The sequence below is a fragment of the Rhodnius prolixus genome, unplaced genomic scaffold (assembly GCF_049639745.1).
Source record: "Rhodnius prolixus isolate KJV_2025 unplaced genomic scaffold, Rpr scaffold_12, whole genome shotgun sequence".
NCBI classification, from domain to species: domain Eukaryota; kingdom Metazoa; phylum Arthropoda; class Insecta; order Hemiptera; family Reduviidae; genus Rhodnius; species Rhodnius prolixus.
The window spans coordinates 1272505-1293750 of NW_027411635.1; the positions used below are offsets into that span (position 1 = coordinate 1272505).

Genomic DNA, 21246 nt, shown 5'->3' on the forward strand with positions numbered 1-21246 from the left:
CCTGAGCTTCAGCCAAGACAGTTCTCCAACCTTCACGGCCCCTCGCCACTTTTCTCCAATCACGCAGGCCGAGGGCCTCCAAGTAGACAGACCTCCACGTCCCTCAGCCATTTCATCCTTGGTCTGCCTCGGGGCCTTTTACCACCAGGATGCCCATTTAAAACTTTCTTTGGATCCCTCTTATCCTCCAACCGGTGAATGTGTTCCCAACCGTCGCAGTCTCCCAGGTTTTACACAATACATAAAATTAGATTCCCCAAACAGTTCAACCACTTCTTGGTTCGTCCTGATCCTGAATCTTTCCTTTGTCCTCTCAGGACCAAATATTTTTCTCAAAATTTTTCTTTCCCGCCTTTGCTCATCGGCTTTTGACAAAACCTATGCTTCTGGGTTTTGAGCTAGGTGAAACCGCAATATAAATTTAACCCTGAAGCCGGCACATAGTTAAAAGTACACTTGCTAGATATGCCAGAGCCTGTATGAATGTGCTTCCATAACTCTTATAGAGGAGTGGATGAGCATTTCTCGCACTGGTTGAGCGTATCTCAATATGTCCTCAACCTGAATGAGCCATAATGACATGGCGCAGGTCTTGCACACCAACCTAGATAATATAAAAACATCTAGTAAAAAAAAAAAAAAATGCCTTGCTAGCGTAGGGACCCTGGTATACCTAAATAAGGTGGGAACGATCCTTAAATACACCCACTTACCGAAAAATATGCCATATATTCTGAATATGTGGCATTTTCAGAGCAATTGCCTCTAGACAACTGTTATTTTGATTTGAATCCAAAAAGGGGTGAGAAAAATTATTTAATAAAGTTTATTTGAAATAAATAAAGGTTGTATTTAAAAAGTTGTGCCGCAAATCTACTCAGCCCATTAAAAAACACGGTCAATTAGAATAAATGAATTTATGAATTTATTTCAGACAGCACAAAACCTTTGATTCCCATTTTTATCACTAATCTCTAAACGTCAGCTCAGAAATAATCGGCTTCAGTGAACCGAAAATAACAATTTTCCCAACATTATAACGAACGACCCATGTATCAAGAAAATCCAAGAACACGACGAAATTTAGCTATTACCACATCCTGCATTCAGCTCTGATCTGGCACCACTAGATTTTCAAATTTTCAGATTTGTTCCTATAAATAGTTCATTCCCTTCAGGTCCGACGATTCAACAGTGAAGAAAAAGTTTCCGCAGCATATCAAGAATTTATGTATTATGTTACAATAAAATTTTAATGAAAAAAAAAATAACATTTTTGTTACTCGCCCCAAACGATTTGTTAAGAAAATAAAGAACACTAATTCCGATAAGTAATAAATACATAACTAAATATATATTTATTTAATATATTAAATACATATATTTAAATAGCAATACCTTCCTATTATATATTATATATATATAAGCTAGTACATGGGCAAGGAAGTATCAGGTTTATAGAAAACGAATCTTTAGGCATATGGTGACTTGTATTAATTAAAGTTCAATTATAAAAATATATATGGTAATTGTAACTTAATGAAATTTTTTTATAGATTTCTCTTGCATGAGCTCGCCTATTATTTTGGAACCTGCAGGCCCTAGAAACCAAGAGCATCTATAGATGTCTCGAAAGGTGCTCATGATCTTGCTGTTACAGGTAATTCACTTCTACTGATATAAACAGCATATTGAAAACGAACCCAACGTCCTCCTGATGAAATCATTGCAGATTCTTGGTGACACTGGTAGCAGGACCTAGTAGTACCTTCCTCGAAACTCGTACCTGTCCGGACACTGGATCTTTGCCAAAATATTTCACTAGAATCTCCTGGCCTTCTTGGAATCCAAGTACCTTCGCGTCACTCACCTGTGAACATGCAACTAGATTAGATTACATTTTGATACGCAGTGATTGTAAAGCTAAAATCCACTTCGACTTAAAGATTCATGAACTAAAAAATCATACGTTAATTATTTGTTTTCGTACTCAATGAACTTCAAACCATGCTTTTACGGTAAAATCTTAATTGTGAAAATCCTACTCGATCGCAGTAATTCCTCTAATAGGATGTAAAAAAAAAAAAGTATGAAACTAATCATTTGAATAAGAATCAAACCTTGCGATGATCAAGCTGTGAATTATGCAACAGTACTGGGTTCATGCCACGGTACAGTGTGATCATAAGGCCAGACTCACGGATTTCAACAATTTTGGCATTGTAAATACCACCAAATTCTAATACTGGTTCTCTTTCATTCTCCAAAACGGTTGTAATAAATTCTTTAGCTTCATCCAAGGCCGCTTGATTGGGTGCGAATATCTGATACAATCCTGTGTCCTCATCGTAATTTACCTGTAAAAAAATTAAATAAATAAATAAAATTAAAAAAACATGTTTAAATGTCTAGTTGAAGTTGCTTGGATTGGTAAAATGGAAACATTCAGGCAGTACAAATCGCTTATCATACAATACGGAGGTGGTAACTACCTGAAAATGTTTAGGACAAGCAAAAGAACTGACTTGGAGAGAAACACTGTATGCGTACGCAGTGATTCAGATGTGTACTTTATAAGATGAGATTTCCAAATAATATAACATACCTTATAAACTTAGAAGCAAGCAGGATGGAAAATGCTACAGAAAGTAAAGAGTTAAAGCGGATTAAGAACCACGTAGGAACAAGTGAGATGATATCCTGGCGAAAGAGAGCATTCAATCGGAATTAAATTTCTTGTTTACTTTTGCACACATTAATTCATCAATTCATCAAAGGAAATAAAATGAACAGATTACTTATTCTTATAAAATTCCGAATCGAATGATACCTCATTAAAGAAAATCGGTTCACGCGTTTAGGCGCTACGTTGTTTACAAAAAAGGTAACAACAAGAACAAGAACAAGACCAATTTTTGAAAATGACTTTTTTGCTCATTTTCAGCAACTTTTTTCTCGTAATCTACTAAATCTAGGTTTGGCCAAAAAAATTACTGTTATAAAGGAGGACTTGCCCTATATTTTAAAGGAAATTTGAGAATTTTACCTTTTATAGAAAAAGAGAAAAAAATTGTCAAAGTTGGGTGTTTTTCAACGTTACGCTTTTTCGTGCAGTTTTTGATGATCAACCCTTATACTACTGTCCTACCGGACAGTTTTAATACACCAGAACAATGTACTAACGTGGTACTCGTATTAACGTTGTATAAACTTTTACGAGATTTACATGGTTAAAAGGAAACTAAAATAATGATGGAATAATTAGTCGTCAAGAAGCAACATCTAAAGAATCCAAGCCCTTGCTCCGCCAGGATGATAAAGAAGTCGTGAGTGTGTAGGAGGTTGCAGATTTCCAAATAAATAAAGACCACGGCACATTTGAAAAAAAAACAGCTGTTTGATGTGTGTTTGTTGCACCAATGTTTGACAGTTTTAGACAAAGCTAAAAATAGTTTTGTGTCAACATTTGTTTTTTTCAACCCTCATAAAAAGCAATACTGGTTCATGTTTTATATATGTATATATATTATATTAAAACTGTCCGGTAGGATATTTGTATAAGGGTTATATATATAATTTAAAAACGCTTCTATCCTCAGTGCATATTTATGCGTCACAGTATTAGACTCTAATTAAATCTGTTGGAAGTAATTTGCTTAATTTTCAGATTTAATAAAAGGAAAAGCTAGGCGAATTAAAGAACAAAAAGCTACTATGAGCTGAAACGAATTTAGTTAGATCAACGAAGCTTAGCAAGGCTGAGCTGGGTAGGCCTGACGAGCTTAAGGTCCTAAAAAAGGTATTGAGAAGTGCAAGTCAAGAAGGACTAGAACTCTGTGACCAAGGCTTGATTGAAAAATAGCTGATGCCACAGACTTGCCAACTAACGCTAGTTGAAGGGCGGCTGCTCGAATCATAAAATGGCCGATGATATTAGAGAGACCAGGGAATCACATCGAGTTGTTGCTCTAAGTAGTAGCTGTAGCTATGTAGTAATTAACTAGTTAACAGCCTCAAAATTAGTGGTGGACACGAGAATTGGGTAGAGATTAAAACTGACCTAATTTCTCTTTTCTCTTGGCAGCCACTACCATCTTCAGCAAAAAACTTTTAACGACCATTTAATCTTACACATCATCCCAATATAAAATCGCATAAAATCCATTCATTTTTCCGGAAAAATGGATATCGATTTCCATTTCAAGTTTAACGAAAATGGAACAAGCATTAACAAAAAGTCAGTTTTGTAAAGAAGTATTTACGGTTAGTTTTTGCCTTGTACACTTAAGAAATATATTTAAATTTCATAAATGTTACATATGTAGGTGATTTTACAGTACATGTACGAACTGTAACGTATTAAAAGCATTAATTTTATACCTGCACTCCAGTGTTGACGTAGAGTTTCTTCAAGTTAACACCACCAAGTCCAATCAGTTTGCCTCGCTTGCCAATTGGGATGTCTATACTTTCACTGATTGGCCAAGAAGATTTCTTGTCAACCCTGGAAATTTTTTGGATCAAAAAAGAACAAAAACGATGTTTTATAGTTTTTTCGGCAAAATGTTCCAAATTAAAATGATATGAATAAATCCGTGGCCACTTTATCACCTTAAGCATGTGAAATAAAAATCAAGCAACAATAATAATACTTTTTTTTAATCATAAAATTTTTCTGTAAAATGCCGTTTCTACTTGACCGATTTGTATGAACGTTAATATTCTACCAATGTTTTAAATGTATCTTGATATTATATAGGTGGTAGTTCTGAACACTGTATTGACTATGCCACTTTAGGGGGATGTTCAAAGTTGGACTTTCCTAAGAAAATCCATCCTGAAAAAAAAAATCTGCGGATATGTAAATAAGAAAAAAAAATCTGCAAATAAGAAAGATGGATTAGAGGGAATGCTCACAAACACATATACTATGCTGCTGAGCTTTCTGAGTTTTTTTCTCTGCGATATTTTTGAGAGATTCTGTTCATAAGAACATAAATACACAGACCATACACCTCAAAACATTTTTTCCTTTTAACTGGACATATATAATTTATTTCTGGCGAAAAAACTCCTAAAATATGATCATATCGCAATACTTTTTCTTCTTATAAGTAAAAAAGAACATTACCTAGGTCTGCTGATAGTTTTGCACATAATCTCAATGATCTGTGACTTTGCGTCACAGCCTGCCTGTACAGCCTCCATGATGATCTTGAGCGGTAGTCCGGGCACCTTAATATCTGCCTGCAGCGCTGTGATACCTCGCCTAGAGCCAGCAATCTTAAAGTCCATGTCACCCATATAATCTTCGATCCCCTGCAAAACACATCTGCCTTTCTTTTACAACAATATTAATTGTTGAAAAACATCTTTTTTTAACTTTGAATGCTCTCCAAATACGCTGAATTTTTGGATATGTAAATGGAGAATCAGCATAAAACGAAAATAGCACTATAACTGTCGCGTAATCTAGGGGAGCTTGCGGTTGATCTTTTAGCGATCCAGTTTTTGCAAGACGGTCTGCTTCTTCGTTACCCTGGATACCACAATGGCTGGGTATCCACTGCAGGCATATTTCCCAACCCAAGGACAAAAGTTCTCCTATAAGCATTTGTGCTGCTAAAACATCGTACGACTCACTACTCACAAGGCTGGTTAAAGCCTGAATGGCTGCTTGTGAGTCAACGAACAAAACTGCTTTCTTTACTGCCTCATTTTGGAGCGTTCTTAGTGCTAATAGAACAGCTTTTACTTCTCCGTCAAAATTAGAACAAAAACGTCCCACCGGTTCGGCGATCTGGAAGTCAGAAGCAAAAACACCTGCGCCAGCATTCCCACGTGCATCTAAGGCAGAGCCATCAGTATAAACGTGCTTCCAGGGTGGAGTTGGGAAACGAGTATATATCGTTTCGAGAGCAGCGGCCTTCTGCTCCAATGTTGTTGTTTCATTCTTGCGCACCATATGTAAGAGGTGAAGATATCCCCTGGCTCTATAGAGAGAGTAGGTGTTTGTTGTTTGTTTGGGGAAGTGAAGCCTTTCTTTGAAGTCCAGGCAGGACCTGGTGATTAATTCCTCTGCTTTGAAGGTGAAACATTTCTGTGTCTTTAATCTCTGACAGGCCGGCCTGTAATCGTCCCAGTATACTATTCCCAAACGTTTCACTCTCTCATAAAGATCAATGGCAGCTTCCTCTCTTCTCACAGACAACGGGAGCACGCCAGTCTGGATTTGCATTGCCGCTATAAGGGTGGAACGGGGTCCACGGGTAATAAGCCTCAACGCATGATTCTGAGTCCTTTCTATTTGTTTCAAGCTAGCCTCAGAGGCCGTGATAGTTAATTCTCCTCCATATTCAATCACTGGTCGTACATAGGATGTGTACGCCTGTGTCAGAACATCCTGCGTAGCACCCCAAGTCGTACCAGCCAATCTCCTGAGTAAGCCTAATTTTTTTTCGCCTTTAGTTTTTTGCTGTTTTATGTGTTTTGTCCACAACAGCTTTGTATCAAGAAGGACTCCCAAATATGTGGTACAGGTAGATCTCGGCAGTGGATGTGCGTTGTAATTGAGTGACAAAGAGCGCTGCTTACTTGAGAGGGTAAATAACTGGAATTCTGACTTTTCAGGGTTAACCATCATCTCATTATCCTCAGCCCATTTCTTTAAAGCGCTCAGGGCATCATTAAGGGTCGCTTCAAGGGCATGAATATTGCTGCTAGAGGCCCAAATCACCAAATCATCGGCATAGAGTAAGGCCTGGATTCCCGGGGTGTTCTCTAAGACAGCAACCACATCGTTGATCAATAAATTAAAAAGAGTTGGGCTAATGACCGATCCTTGGGGAAGTCCTTGTTTTGTTTGCCTAAACGGAGATACGGATTCCTCATCCGTCATACGCTCCAAAATGAGGCAGTAAAGAAAGCAGTTTTGTTCGTTGACTCACAAGCAGCCATTCAGGCTTTAACCAGCCTTGTGAGTAGTGAGTCGTACGATGTTTTAGCAGCACAAATGCTTATAGGAGAACTTTTGTCCTTGGGTTGGGAAATATGCCTGCAGTGGATACCCAGCCATTGTGGTATCCAGGGTAACGAAGAAGCAGACCGTCTTGCAAAAACTAGATCGCTAAAAGATCAACCGCAAGCTCCCCTGGATTACGCGACAGTTATAGTGCTATTTTCGTTTTATGCTGATTCTCCATTTACATATCCAAAAGACTCCTACGTCATAAATTTAACTCCGAGGCGATAGAGAGTTTTGAAAGGCAGGCAGAAGGGAAAAAGTGGAGGGTTCTGCTTGAACAGGGAGGACGAATTCCCCATAACCTCCCCAGAAATGAATTAGTTGCCTGTTTCAGACTAGCCACTGGACACGATTACCTGCAGGCTCATCTTGCCCGAATTGGAGTCGTGAACAGCCCTACCTGTGTGTTGTGTGGCGTTGGGAGCATGACTGGCTCTCACCTAGATGAGTGCCAAGCTCTTTTAGACATTCAACAACTGCCAATTAGGCAGACTGATAACTATAAGTATCAATCTATTTTATATTGGACTGCTCGAAGTCGAATGGCTGAACGCCAATCATGACTTGGCATTGAAAAAAAAAAAAAAAAAAAAAAAAAAAAAAAAAAACTATAACTGTAACCTACAATTTCTTCCAGATAAAAAGAGTGAGTAAAAGTGTTAGGTTTTCAAGAGAAGTTAGTATCAGTTTTAAAGAAAATATTGTCATTTTGCGAATTTTTGTCAAATATTGCGAAAAGCTAAAATAATTTTGAAAAATTCACACTTGTGGTCAGTAGACTTTCAGCACATGTAATTTTAGAATATTTAATTTTAACTAACAATGTGTAGATGAGAAAACCGTAAATACCCTAACTATATCTTTTTTAGGAGTTGTTCATTAAAACATTCAAAATAAATTTTAACGGAACAATAAAAATTAAACACTTTAAGTGGGAAATTATGGCAACAAATTTCAAGATACCTACTTCCCTTTTCTAGACTTATATTTCCGTTGATAAAGCAATTTTGAAAATCTGAACGAAAACAAATACTTCCTCTTATGAAGAAGAAAATTACAACAGAACTTACAAGGATGTCAGTAAGCAACTTGTAATTTGCAATGTGCTTGGTATCGTTGCCCTGATATTTGGTGACCAAACCCATTGCCACACCAGCGACCGGACTGCTCAATGGCACTCCGGCGTCCATCAGCGCCATACTGCCCGCGCACACTGTGGCCATCGAAGAGGAACCTGTAACCAGAGACTTTTTTAGCTAACTGACACACTTTTCTGGAAAATTGTATTAGAAAACAATGCCCATTTTTCTAATAACTTAAAAAACAAAGCTTCACTGCGGCTAAAGCTACGGGTGTTTTATGCGGAGAAGATGAACCTGAGTAGTATATTGCCCGAATTTGCAAAACTTCCATAGTCAGCAAATCTTAAGAAAGGTACAGAGTTGCCATCACGTGACTTCGATGAGGCTTTAGTGGGAGCAGCTAAGACAGATCCAACCATAAATACTAGTCATCACCAGACTACGGGAAAGGTAAAACAAAGGATAGGACTTCACCACATGACAAAAACCTCAGCTTACCAAATTCTCTTTTAAAAAAAATCCATCTAACATGCGTTACTATACAAAGAATTTATAGTTAAAGAACTTAATGGCATTGAACTAACAATCATATAGACCAAACTTTAGCTTCATTCGACCGGAATTTGTTTCCATCCATGGTACAATTTATTTCGAAAGCAAATGTACACCGAAGTTGGAACTGGATTGCTACCGCATATTTTACTTTATTCAAATGCAATTAGCGAGGGATCCAACAACTGGTATAATGAAGGCTTAAGGTCCGCAATCAATCACAATGGGCAATATATTAAACATCTACTGAAGTGTATAAAAGGAAACATTCAAATTCCTGAGGGTACACCTTACCATTGGACTGAAGTACTTCTGAGGTGAGTCGAATAGTAAAAGGAAAGTCCAGGGGAACAACAGCTTTTATGCCTTTCTCGGCCAGAGCACCATGTCCGATCTCCCTTCTCACGACGGAGCCCACCCGACCAATCTCTTTTACAGCATAAGGAGGAAACTCATAATGGACAAAAAAGTTCTTCTCTTTCAGTCCCCTGTAAACAGAGTTTTTCCTCATATCCTCGACCTAAGTCACTCAATAACTTAAAAAATCGCAATCAAAATATTAACTTACGTTGTCAACACTTTAACGGGATCCATCTGAAGGGCAGATGTCAAAGAGTCTAGCGATACTGTGCACAGCACTTGAGTCTGCCCTCTTTGGAATAATGAAGATCCATGCAACGGTTTATACAGATCTACTTCAGTGCTAATGTTTCGTAACTCTGTCAACGAGCGCCCATCACATCTGTCGTAGAAACAAAAATATATTAGGTGTACAACACTCAACACTACTTTCCCATAAATGTAACTCAAGTCATCCTTCACAAAAAAAAAAAAAAAAATCCACCAGAATAAAAGGTTTCAAATATAAGTGATAGGCCTAAATGTACATGTTGCAAAATAATTATTTACGTCTCGAAAATTTAAATACTTATATTAAAGATCAAGAGGCACCACGGTAGCCGAGCGGTTAGAGGCGAGACCTGCAAAGCTAATATGTATTTTAATTCAGGGTTCGATTCCCGGTCTTAGACCTTGGATTTTATTTAATGGTTAATAAAAGAAATTTACAGAAAAGTACGTTTGCTAGTCGCCTTCGTACATGACACCTAATTGGTAGATAGGCTTAAAGCCCGCCTGAAAAAATAGGCAATTACTTTACTTTACTTTATAGATCAAAAACTTTTGAGTAATTTGAAACTTATTTATTTTATTTTTGAAAAAAAACAAACAAACAAAAACGAATAGCTAGTTGGAATAGCTAATAGCCATAACCTACTGCCGTAATTTAAATCAAAACATAAAAAATAAATATATGTTTGTGCATTTGAAATACTTCAAGTTATGGATTGATGAGTTCTAACAGTATTTTTTGTTTTTGTTTTTTATTTTAATTTTTTTAATGGTAATAAATAATAATAATGTCATTAACCCCATCAGAAGAAGCAGCGTCTTCTGGATTGCAGAGAGATAATCTTAATAATACGAGTATTAAACAGATATTAGAACGTACATTATAAGTGAATAATTTCACTCTCCCTCTGAAACTCCCAGTAAATGAATTTCCCCGGAAGAAAATGTTTCAAGTAATAGTTAAAAGCCCATAAATGTGTACTCGGAAATAAAGGAATCTTCGGTTAAACGGTTGAAATTATTTTTTATTTTATTGTTTTTGATAAACTGACACAAAGGCGGATTAAATTGTAAAATAAACCATAGAAATACTCCACACACCTTATACTAGTCTCAAGTATTAAATTTCGAAACACCTCTTTGGTCACACTGTTAAAGACTTCATTAGTTGCTTCAGCATATTCTGGTAACTCTGCTTTGATTTTCTCTAAGACTTCCGTTCTCAGCTCTTTAACAGCATCATCTCTAGACAATTTGTCGTGGCTAAAGTCAGTGAAGATTCTACGCAGTCTATCTTCACAGAGACTGCATATGGTATTTTTTATTTCAGGATTTATTTCAACAACTTCCGATACTAATTTTGGTTTCCCTTTGACCTTCACAATATCCTGTATACCTTGTATCACTCTTTGGCACTCTTTAACCTAACAGAGAAATATTTATTAAAACTAAATGTAAACTTATCCCTAACTTAAATGGCGGGAGTTTGAACGCACATAAGGTCTACAGAGTTAGTTGAGAGCACACACACACTCACATCACTTTGGATAATGCCTAAAACTCATTGTGGCTTTGCATTACATAGAGCTTCTTCCCTTCACAGTACCCAATAATTTTAATTCATAAGAACTGGTGGTCTTCTTCCTACCCTTTGAATTTGCACGGCAAGATTAAATTAAATTAAGATTAAAAATCTTAAATTAAACTTCCTCTAGAACTCCTTGAGATTTTAGTTTTCAGAAAAAGCAAAGAAATTTTTCAAATAAAAACGATAGAACTATATCTGAGGCCTATAGTAAAGCAGAGAAGAAGCCTGAGGACTGTTTTCAAGAAAAAAAAAAAAAAAAAAAAAACTTTGAAAGCTACTCTTTAAAAACCGCTTGACTTCACCATCATTTCACGTCCACTGCCAACACAAGTGCTTGGAATTAGAGAGTTTCTGAAAGTTACGGTTAAAACGCTGGTGGCGATAAATCATACAAAGGCGTCTATAACTCAGGCTTTGCGGCCTGTTTGTGAGCATTGGGCTGAGGTGTGCTCTAAGCCAACGATTAACCAGGGGATATTATAATACGTCTAATGGGTCGTGGTGACTGTGGGCCGCTTGGCATTTCCCTTTTGATACACTACAATACTAGATGTTTTAGGAACATCCTTGGAAGCCTTTTCGGGAAAAATCACAAAATTGAAAAAGCGACTCACTCACTAAATTAATAGTTTTGGTTGACTCAATTTGACCTAAATCTAAACCATTTGATTACTAGGTCCTTTGACGGCAACAAATCCAAATATAACTTGCGAAACCTATTTTTGTTATTCTAGAGGCCTCAAAACATGGTTTTCCATTTAAAACTAAACACAGGAATCTACAAGATTACAATACTTCTTCTTGCAAGAAGAAGAAGAAAATAAATATAATAAAATGCAACAGAAAAAACTCACTCCAGTTTTTATAGCTTTCAGAAAGTCTGGTTGTAAGACATCATCAGCTGCGGCCTCCAACATAATGACTAGATTCTGTCCAGCGGCTGTGACCAACATGTTCAGCGAGGAATTGGCGAGGTCACGTCTAGTAGGTGCAACTACTACTTTATCCTCTATCAGACCAACTCTGACACAGCCAATCGGTCCGTTCCAGGGTAAATTGGATAGTGCTAGCGCAGTGGAGGCAGCGTTTACGCACAACACTTCCGGATCGTGGATTCCATCTACAGCAAGCACGTTGCAGATAATCTGGAAATTTGTGCCATATCAAACAAAACAAACTCTAGTTGAACACTCACACGAACTGTCTCTAATGCAATCATTACAATATAATTAATAATCTTTCAATTAACATAGAGCTGTGTTGAACATTTAGTTGTTCTACTTTTCAAAATTTAATGTTTAATTTATGATAAAAACCTTTTTTCTCGTGTACAGAAAAAAAAAGTGTACATAAAACTCAACATCGAAAAGTTGAAGCGAGTGCTTTTTTGCCCATAACCTTTCGAACAAATCTCATCTCGGCAGCCTAAAGGAAGAATACCAGAAATAATAATCATTTATTTACAAGCATTTAGGCTACAAAATGCCATTGCTGAGAGCACGACAGTAAATAAACAATAAATTCATAAAACAAAATAAAATTAACTTATTGACGTAAAGGAGGAATACCATCTAAAGGTAACTGTAGATTGGAATTTCGGTTTCCCTTGGCCACTTCAAGACAATATTTCTGTCCCCCTAAATAATATATGCGTGTAGATTTGTATATTGCACTGAAGAGCTCAATTTAGAGACTTACTTGAAGTTGCAGTAATCATTAATAATAGGTGAGAGATCTGTACATTTTACTTTGAATTTTGGGCGCTTTAGAGAAACGCTTAAAGTTGCAGATCCCAAATGCATTCAAATTTCTTTTAAAAAAATATTTCAAATAAAAGCGATGGGCATAAGTGTATGTAATCATTTAGCAAATTAAAGAAAATTGTTTTATAACTCATATCGACGGATCCCTGGTAGCACAACTAACAGAATTAGAACTTTCTGCGATTTTCGTTTTAAAAGTGATTACCTGAATTTCATTGTTGAAGTCAGATAGAAAGAGCGGCCTGAGTGAGCGATCGATGACCCTGGAGGTGAGGATCTCCTGCTCAGTTGGCGGGGTGTCTCGCCGGTGATGGGAAGTGGGTATTCGACCGGCGGCTGCTGCCTTCTGTCGGTAGTCAACGGTGAGCGGTAGGAAGGAGGCCGGGGTCTGTCTTGGCCGACCAACCACCGTCACCAGCACGGAGGTGTCGCCTTGGCGCACGACCGCAGCGCCATCCGCGAACCCAGCGTACTTACTCGACGATATTATTAAGTCGCATCTGAGAAAAAAGAACAAAACATTTATCATGTATGTATTGCATTTTACTTTATGGATATAATTGTATCAAACTATGAAATTGGTCTCTCACTTCTAAGTAACAATATTAACGAGGTAGATTAGATTAGATTCAACTAGGCGGCCTCCAGGCCTACGCCACTGCGACCCCTTTGGGTCTATTGTGGCTCCTCCACTCTAAAGCTCGCCCTCCAGACCCGTCCTTTTAATCAGACTCTTAATTCTGGAGATCGACTCTTGGGTAAAGCTCACAGGCCTTGGTTTTTCCTCCACGAGAAGTAACCTCCTTGGCCAAATGAGCCCCTCACACTGACTCAACACGTGCACTGCCATCTCCTCCTCTTCCTGATAGAACCTACGGAGGCTATCAACCGCCAGGCCCATGCGATGTTTTCTGAGCCTGCAGTGGCCAGTTAATAAGCGTACAATTATCTTTATAGCACCCACGGCCTTGACGGATTAATTCTGCAGTCAGCCTCGGCGAATAGCCTCTAATGAACTCCTTCGCCTGTCTCTGTCCAGTGGTGGATTAAAGAGGTATACATAATACGACTCCATTCCTTGATATTGTTCGTTTCAACAACGGTTGCTGCTAAATTTTCCCTTGCAAAAAAAGTGTGCCCTTATTTGGTACAGAGGGAAGAAGCTAAATCTGGAAAATAGGGTGGCTGCGTAAGAAGTTAAATTCCATTACGCTGTAACTTTTTTGGTAATCTTGAAAGCAAAACTTGTTTGTGATTGACAAAAGTTGGATAATTCAGGGTCAGTTATGAGTTCTTTTTTAAACCACCGTCCGGCCATATTCTAATCAGGAGCATACTGTGGTTTCAACCATAATTCATGAAATCATGAATAAAAGAAAAATCACGGTCTTCTAAGAAAGCTCCTCAAAAAACTGACTATTAGAAGAGTACGTAATATATGTAAAAATCAGTTCGAAACCAAAATAATGAGACGTGTGTGGATGGTTTTATGTAACTTCTTGAGTTAGAAAAATGGTTATTATATACATACGCTTTCTATTAACATACACAGGTACTAGCTTTATAATAGTATATTAAACAATAAAAAACATTAAATACTTCTATCTAGTATTTGAATAAAAATGGAGAGCACTAGAACAAAGGAGCGTAGTATCCAGAGGCACTATATCTCACACCAACCTTTGGGTTGTTTAAATTCATTCTAACGATTAGATAAATGATAGAGACATTCATTTTTCGGTATCCAAAATAAAAAACATAAATACTTACTTATTACTAAAAGGTATATTAACTTCATGTACGTCTGAGAACTGTCTAAATTTCAAGCTTGAATTGAAAAACCTAATATGTTTCCAACATTTCTTACACACGTTCATTATTTATTAAAAAAAAATTATTTCACAACTAGCTAATTCAAAATTGTACAAATTAAAATTAATCAAATCGTAAAATTAATGTAGACAGAATATTAATTCAAAATTAACACATTATAACCAGTGCAACCTTCCTCATGTTACTGGCATGCCGGCGTTATAATCGATATTTCTATTTTCGTTCATTGTATTATGTACTTAGAGGCCCAAGATTTTGCGAATCCTCAAACAAAAAAATCCTGAGAAAATGGTTCAAATGCAGTAAACAGGTGCAATTTAACAAAAATCATTGGAGTTTTTTTAAAGAAAAATACAACGAATAATTCTAAAAAATCTTGGTGGAAAACATCCTTGACTTTTTATTACATTTTTTTTTTGCATTACAAACAGGTTGAACCAGAATAAAAAAAGCCGTAGCAAAAATGGTAATTCAAAAAATTTTCACATAATTCATGTCCGATTCTTTACTGAGAACGCCAAAGCCGTTGGTGCTCAGTCCATTCGGCTTCTGGCAGCCCAATATAATTTAGTCATAATGGCTAAATTGTCATGAATATTTAGATTTGTGCTGTCGTTCGCGACGACATCTATCAAGGCGTGGCAGACCGGTAAGTGCTGACTATCCATTTCCTCCTCTTGCAGGCACAGGGGACACATAGGGCTATCCACCACCCCAATCCTATGCAAATGTTTTTGGAGGTAGTCATGCCTTGTAGTCATACGAAAGCATGCCACAGCCTCCTTTCTTGCAGCTGTTGCCGAAACAGGACTCTCAAGCAGCGTCCGCCACCGCTTTCCTTCTGCTTGATGCTGTTGGGTCCTTTTTATTTCTTCATTATAAGAAGACTTAACTACTTTTTTAACAGCGGAGAAGGCGAGCGGTGTGTCGGGTTGCTGCATTTCGGCTCCTCTGCGGGCTAGCTCATTTGCTTGCTCTTTACCCGCTAGGCCGTAATGACTCGGCACCCATTGGAGCACGACACGAGTTCCCCGCTCGATCAGAACAGCTATGTGGCTTCTTGCTATCCCCACCTCCGAGTGGTCAGTGTAGTGTCTACTAGAGATTGCCAGTATTTGCTATCCTCAAGTTGCCATTCGTCGCTACCCTGAAGAACTTAAGTCACACTTCGTCTAAGAAAAAGAAAGCCATTAGTACAACCCTTGATGAGAAACTCTGCGCAAACAAGTCTTTCTGATCTTTTACGATTTATCTCTTCCTAGAATATGTGCTTCATAAAATTTACCTGCTAGTAAACCTACCGCCCACAATCCAATGGGAAGGTGAAGCGAATGAATTGAAATCGGTACCTGATAACACTGATTTGAATAATTGGCTTCAGAAGTTTATGTACGTCAAGATAGAGGTTCGATTAAATGGATCAGCATTGATCGATTAAAACTGCAAAACGCAAGCCCTAGAACTAGAACCTGCTGTTCCACCAAGGGTTCAGAATCCTACCTCGACAAAACGCTCTGTTCTGGATGCCAGGTTCGATTTTCAATGTCTTTGGATTGTCCTCTTCACTGTGAGCAGGATGAGCGGCGCTCCACACTGCAGATATTTTAAGTTACCCGCGCTGGCATCAAGAAAGTTAAAGATGACTAGAAAAAAGACTCTAATTCAAACTTTCTCGATTGTGTCATGTGCGAGCTCGCCAGCGTTCACATTATTAACTGATCTGTTTAGCAGTCTATAGTTAATATTTGTATTTTTTTTTATTGTATTTAAGCTTACGCTTATTGATTTTGAACATTATATTTTGTTTATACCAAATTGAAGTTGGGTGTTAGTTTTTACCTTTATTATTATAATCCCCACATACCCAACCAATTTGGGAATTTAACCTGAACGTGTTCTATTTTGTCTATAAAAATGATTTATTTTGAAATTTAAAATAATAGGTAGTCCAAACTTTAGAGCAATAATCCAACAGATAGCGAACTAGATGTAAAGGGATTTAAGGATTGATCTATTAAACTTTTTGAAGGTACAGCTCAATAAGACAACATACTGCAACAAAAACAGCTTTTAAGCTCGTTCAAATATGGAAGTTTCGAATTGACCCAGCTTACACCCTAACTCCCTGAATACCATTTTATTTTGCTTCTCGGTCTACTATTTTACCTGTTAAAGAAAAGCAAAGAGTTGATGAACTGGTTGTTTTAAAGTGAAGGCAGTGAGTGATATGAGAACATGGTATTGTAGATCTACAAAGATTGTTCAAACAATAGAATAATTATGGCCTGTATTTCAAGTAGTAAGCTTTGTGTAAGTCAAGGGGTGTTAAACAAACCATTTTTCTGAATTGTAAGGTTGAAAGTAGCGCGACCTTTTTTTACATCTTAGTATTAACAGATATAATTGAAAATAGGTAATTGGTAAAACCACTAGGCTGTGTTGATGATAGAGTTACAGTTCAATTGAATATCCACAGTAGCGCCAGCGTGCTTCTGCAATATGCAATCAACTCCCAACGTCCCAACTGAGACACGATTCCCGGCCAGCAGTAAAGTCGATAACAGGCCACTTAACAGCAAACCATATACGTTACTCCGCGTCACAACCAACCGATACCATTTTCTGAGATTATTTTTTTTTTTTAATAAAGATAAGATCTTCTTGATTTACACAAATTGAATTATGTACTATTTATCTATTTTATTTAAAGTCAAGCATTGTCTATTCAAGTCAAAACTAAGGCGAAGTTCTACTTAACAATACTAAGAATCGTATGATTACTTGAATACTGGAATTTCAAATTCCTACATTGATATGTTAAAAATAGTAAGTACCAATTTAAATTTATTTAAAAAAAAAAAAAAAAGGTAGACGTATACATTTTCAGAGCTGCCTGAAGTATTTTCTTGATTAGAGATTTGTGCACTAAATATTGCTGCATGAAAATCCTGTGATTCATAGAATTGCATTTTTATCGCTATGCAAAAACACTGCATACTATTTTTTTTTTTTTTTCTTAAGCCTAGCTAACCAAATTCTGATTCGAATTTAGTCGCTTTAATATCTCTGAAGATTTGCTAAAAGTTTTCATATTTGTTGATTGCAGGGAATACTTTATGCGGTGTTGACATGTATCGCAGGTCAGGTAGACAGTTTGCCCACTATCAGTGACCAGTCAGTACGAGGCTATCTAACTGAGGTATTTTTATTTGTAGCTAATTTAATATTTCTTAATTTTTATACATGCAAAGTGGCAGTTTACAAATCTACCACCTTTAATTATGATTGAAAATTTAATTTTAAAGTTACTTCTAAAGTATCCCACGACAGTTCAGCAATCTAGCTTTATGTTATCATTAAAGGGAATTCCTCTAAATCCTCTAGAGGCTTAACTAGAACTTCCTCATGCATATTAGTTGAGAACAATCTTATATATGCCTGTAAAGTCACAAAATGTGCAAAACTATCTCGTGTATATTGTATGAGGTACAATTATACAACAATACACAATTATGTACCTCATATATAGAATCACGGGGACAGTGATTCAAACTTCGTTAACAAACTATCACATAAAGGTCTATCTATAATGCTTATTTAGAACATTTTACTGAAAGAAGTCATTTTATAAAGGTTGTGGGAGATGGATGTTGACAAATTAACAGAAAGGGAAAATCCTGTGATTGTTTCCGATTTAGTTTGGTGTTTCAACGATTAATGTTCACACTTTAGAAGAGTAACTCTACAATTGCTGTGAACTAACTTAAATCTGTTGCGATTATTGTAAGTCTTTCTGGTTAAGTATTCATTTCGAGTGTTGTGCTTACTGACAAATTATAATCCTTAAAGTTTTCCAAAATTACAAGTGAAGCCAAGTGATTAGATTACTTGAACCTTGCTGACCTCACTCTGATTACTGGGGACGCGAGAGATATGATACGATTAGTTTGATGTTAATTAGTTTCAATATAGTACAGGTTTACTATGGAACACCGGTGCACTATATTATGTACTGTACTATATTTGACGAATACTTACAGATAATTTTAAATATGTTATGTGGGTCTACTGCTGAGGACTAAGTTTCGCAAATACATAAAATATTTAAAACTCAATAGCCAAAATCATTCCTTTGCTTCAGTATCTCGTAAGGCATTACACACTTGCTTTTTTCGTTCTCCAAATATTTCCATCGCAGATTTCAGAATAGCACCTCGATTCTGTTTCATTTACTCTCCATACTTACAATGGCATCCTTCTCTTCTAAACTTACTGGTTTCCATTGTAATAATTGCACTTCTTTAAACTTTCTGCCTCAACCTTTAATTTCTCCGCAACTTCGCCAGTTTTCGATGTTAGCCAAGAATTGATAAGGATATTGTCGATTTGATAATGGTTACTATCCCATCAAATGAAATCCAGGTTTCTAAATGAATTTTCTAATGGGGGAAGAATGGGTTTGTAGTGTCATAATTGTGTCAACTGTGTTATCAATCATTGTAGAACCGTTGTCATTACTTAAATTTAGGTTGCTGATCAAGCCGAATTATACATACATATTAATGTCAGTAATTTTTCGTGCCAGAGGTCAATTTTTAACCATACATTTGCGGAACCCGAGGTACCATGAAATTAATTTTGGAATTGCAGACATTTTTTATTTTATTTTAGGTTAACCATTCATTTTTTTTTTTGTCGTAACAACTGGAGTTTTAAGTGGCCAAAATTTGTCTGTAATTTGTATATGTATATTGTTGATACTCAGGTCTGTAAAGTTCAATTTTGAATGTGTATATAATTATTGTTTTATTGTATTAATGTGATTAATTATGTCATAAAAGGTTTTCTTTTAATTATTACTATTTTCATACCCATGAAGGTGTTTTTATTTTTTTAATTTAACTTGGGAGACCTGCAGTGCCCATTGTCTTTGGAGTTATTTTAGTATTCGAACTTTATAGTAAAGTAATAAGCAAGCAATAAACTCGCTCATTATTAATATTTTAATTTGAGGCGTCAATATCAGAAGTTATAGGCATCCGGAGCTGTTTTTTTTTTTTTTAATGCACTTCTAGCCTTCGTACTAATTCCATTGAGTTTCATCACTTTTATTTGAAACATTTTTCTTGAAAAGTTTAGTGGGTTTAAGTTTATGAATTGCAGTAAGTAAAAGTTTTGTTGAATTTATATTAAACTTGTTTTGTCAAATTTCAGCGCACATGTTGGTGGAATGAAATATGTAAAGAAGAATTTCAAAACCAATTTAAGTGCAAATGTCCGCTGTGGTCGTTTTGTCGATCTGAAGGACGCTATTATTCGGCCTACTGTTCTATGACAAACACTGGCTACATTTGGACCCAGCCGGAACGGCGCTGGGGTTCTACAGCGATCCAAACTCGCTCTATATCCAGAATCTAAACATAACCAAGTCTCACTTGCTGTCAAAGCAAAAAATTATCAAATTTTTCAAAGTTTAGAAGTTAAATTTAAAAAAAAAAGTTTATGTATTAATTGTTAATCATAATATAATTTAGTTGTAAAATAAAGTGTGAACTGTATTGTTTATTTTTTGACCGTTATTTTTTATTTTTTTGTAGTTTGAAATCTGGTTTGTGGGATGTATTTCTTGAAAAAGTGAGTTAAATGGCGAACGTTCTTATCATTGGTTCTGATAGATCTAGTAAGAGGGATGGGTTCTATGTTTGGTGATTATATTCTGTAGATGTTATTTGGATGACGTATACTCTAAAAGTTGCAAAACATGCTGTATAACTATGATCCGATCATTAGATCTGTAAATCCACTTTTCTTCACATGTCACCATTTTTTTTTTTTGGAAGGCCATTTCTGATAGATTTTTAAAAATAAAAGGTGGCTATCATTCTGTAAGTAGCCTGTGGAGACGTGAGCAAACGATGTTTTTTTTTTTTTTAACCCTGCCAGTTCTATAGCAAATGAATTTGTTCTTGAAGATAGATTTGGTTTAACAGCTTTCCTTAAAGCATCATCAAAATAACATGAGCCAAACGGAACTCTTTCTTTCTAAGGTCCAAAGATTTAGCGCCACAATGCGACCTTACATAGGAACATAAGTTTGAAACTAATCTGTAAAAGTGGCTCGAACAATCCTTAATTATAGTTCATTTATTTGATCTACGTGAATTTAGCCTAATTTTTATTTAAAGGTCGAGGAAAAAAAACCAGAATTTTTATTTTTCTTTACTCTAGAAATTTCTGAAACAAATACGAGGGTCGTTTGAAAAGTCCGTGCAAAGTCAGAGAGATAGCACTACTGGCGCGTATCGAGGTTATGTTTAGTTAGTAGCATCTCTTGGAAGAACACACACCAAGTTTCAGCCAGATCGGTCTATTTCTTTGTGTTTGGCATTCGTTTGAATCGAGGAAGTCGAGTGATTTTCAAAAAATGGACGAAAAAGAAATTCGTGTGTTGATTAAACACTACTTTATGAAAGGCAAAACGCCTCAGGAGACTAAAGAGAAGCTTGATAAACATTATGGTGACTCTGCACCTTCGATTAGAACAGTTTATAAGTGGTTTCAAAATTTTCGGAGTGGCCATATGGGCACAAGTGACGCTGAACGTTCTGGACGCCCTGTTGAGGTTACTACTCCAGAAATCATTGATAAAATCCATGATATGGTGATGGATGACAGAAGAGTGAAGGTGCGTGAGATTGCTAGTGCTGTGGGCATCTCGAATGAACGGGTACATAATATTTTGCATCAACATTTGGACATGACAAAGCTATCCGC

The 21246-nt window shown here is 36.5% G+C and overlaps 2 protein-coding genes across 2 annotated transcripts; one reads left to right on the plus strand and one right to left on the minus strand.

Moving 5' to 3' along the window:
* Positions 1 to 1322: 1322 nt before the first annotated feature.
* PNPase (polyribonucleotide nucleotidyltransferase 1) lies at positions 1323 to 14652 on the minus strand. Its single transcript, XM_074143545.1, has 11 exons — positions 14410 to 14652; positions 12845 to 13139; positions 11731 to 12021; positions 10390 to 10712; positions 9227 to 9400; positions 8953 to 9146; positions 8095 to 8258; positions 5132 to 5319; positions 4381 to 4504; positions 2121 to 2357; positions 1323 to 1870 (listed from the first exon to the last, which is right to left on the minus strand). Exons 1-11 carry the CDS (start codon positions 14514 to 14516, stop codon positions 1724 to 1726), a joined length of 2244 nt encoding a protein of 747 aa, XP_073999646.1. The 5' UTR covers positions 14517 to 14652; the 3' UTR covers positions 1323 to 1723.
* Positions 14653 to 16987: 2335 nt separating this feature from the next.
* LOC141461743 (uncharacterized) lies at positions 16988 to 20037 on the plus strand. Its single transcript, XM_074143037.1, has 3 exons — positions 16988 to 17298; positions 17579 to 17671; positions 19687 to 20037. The coding sequence occupies exons 1-3, from the start codon at positions 17287 to 17289 to the stop codon at positions 19888 to 19890; spliced, it is 309 nt and encodes a 102-aa protein (XP_073999138.1). The 5' UTR covers positions 16988 to 17286; the 3' UTR covers positions 19891 to 20037.
* The last annotated feature ends 1209 nt before the right edge of the window (positions 20038 to 21246 follow it).

Excerpts from the sequence above, each read along its gene's own strand:
- PNPase (XM_074143545.1), bottom strand. The coding sequence starts at position 14,516 with ATGAACGTGTGTAAGAAATGTTGGAAACATATTAGGTTTTTCAATTCA. Across the intron at positions 10,713-11,730 it reads TGAAAGCTATAAAAACTGGA|GTTAAAGAGTGCCAAAGAGT; the intron begins GTGAGTTTTTTC and ends TTTCTCTGTTAG. Across the intron at positions 2,358-4,380 it reads ACGTCAACACTGGAGTGCAG|GTAAATTACGATGAGGACAC; the intron begins GTATAAAATTAA and ends ATTTTTTTACAG.
- LOC141461743 (XM_074143037.1), top strand. Across the intron at positions 17,672-19,686 it reads TACGAGGCTATCTAACTGAG|CGCACATGTTGGTGGAATGA; the intron begins GTATTTTTATTT and ends GTCAAATTTCAG.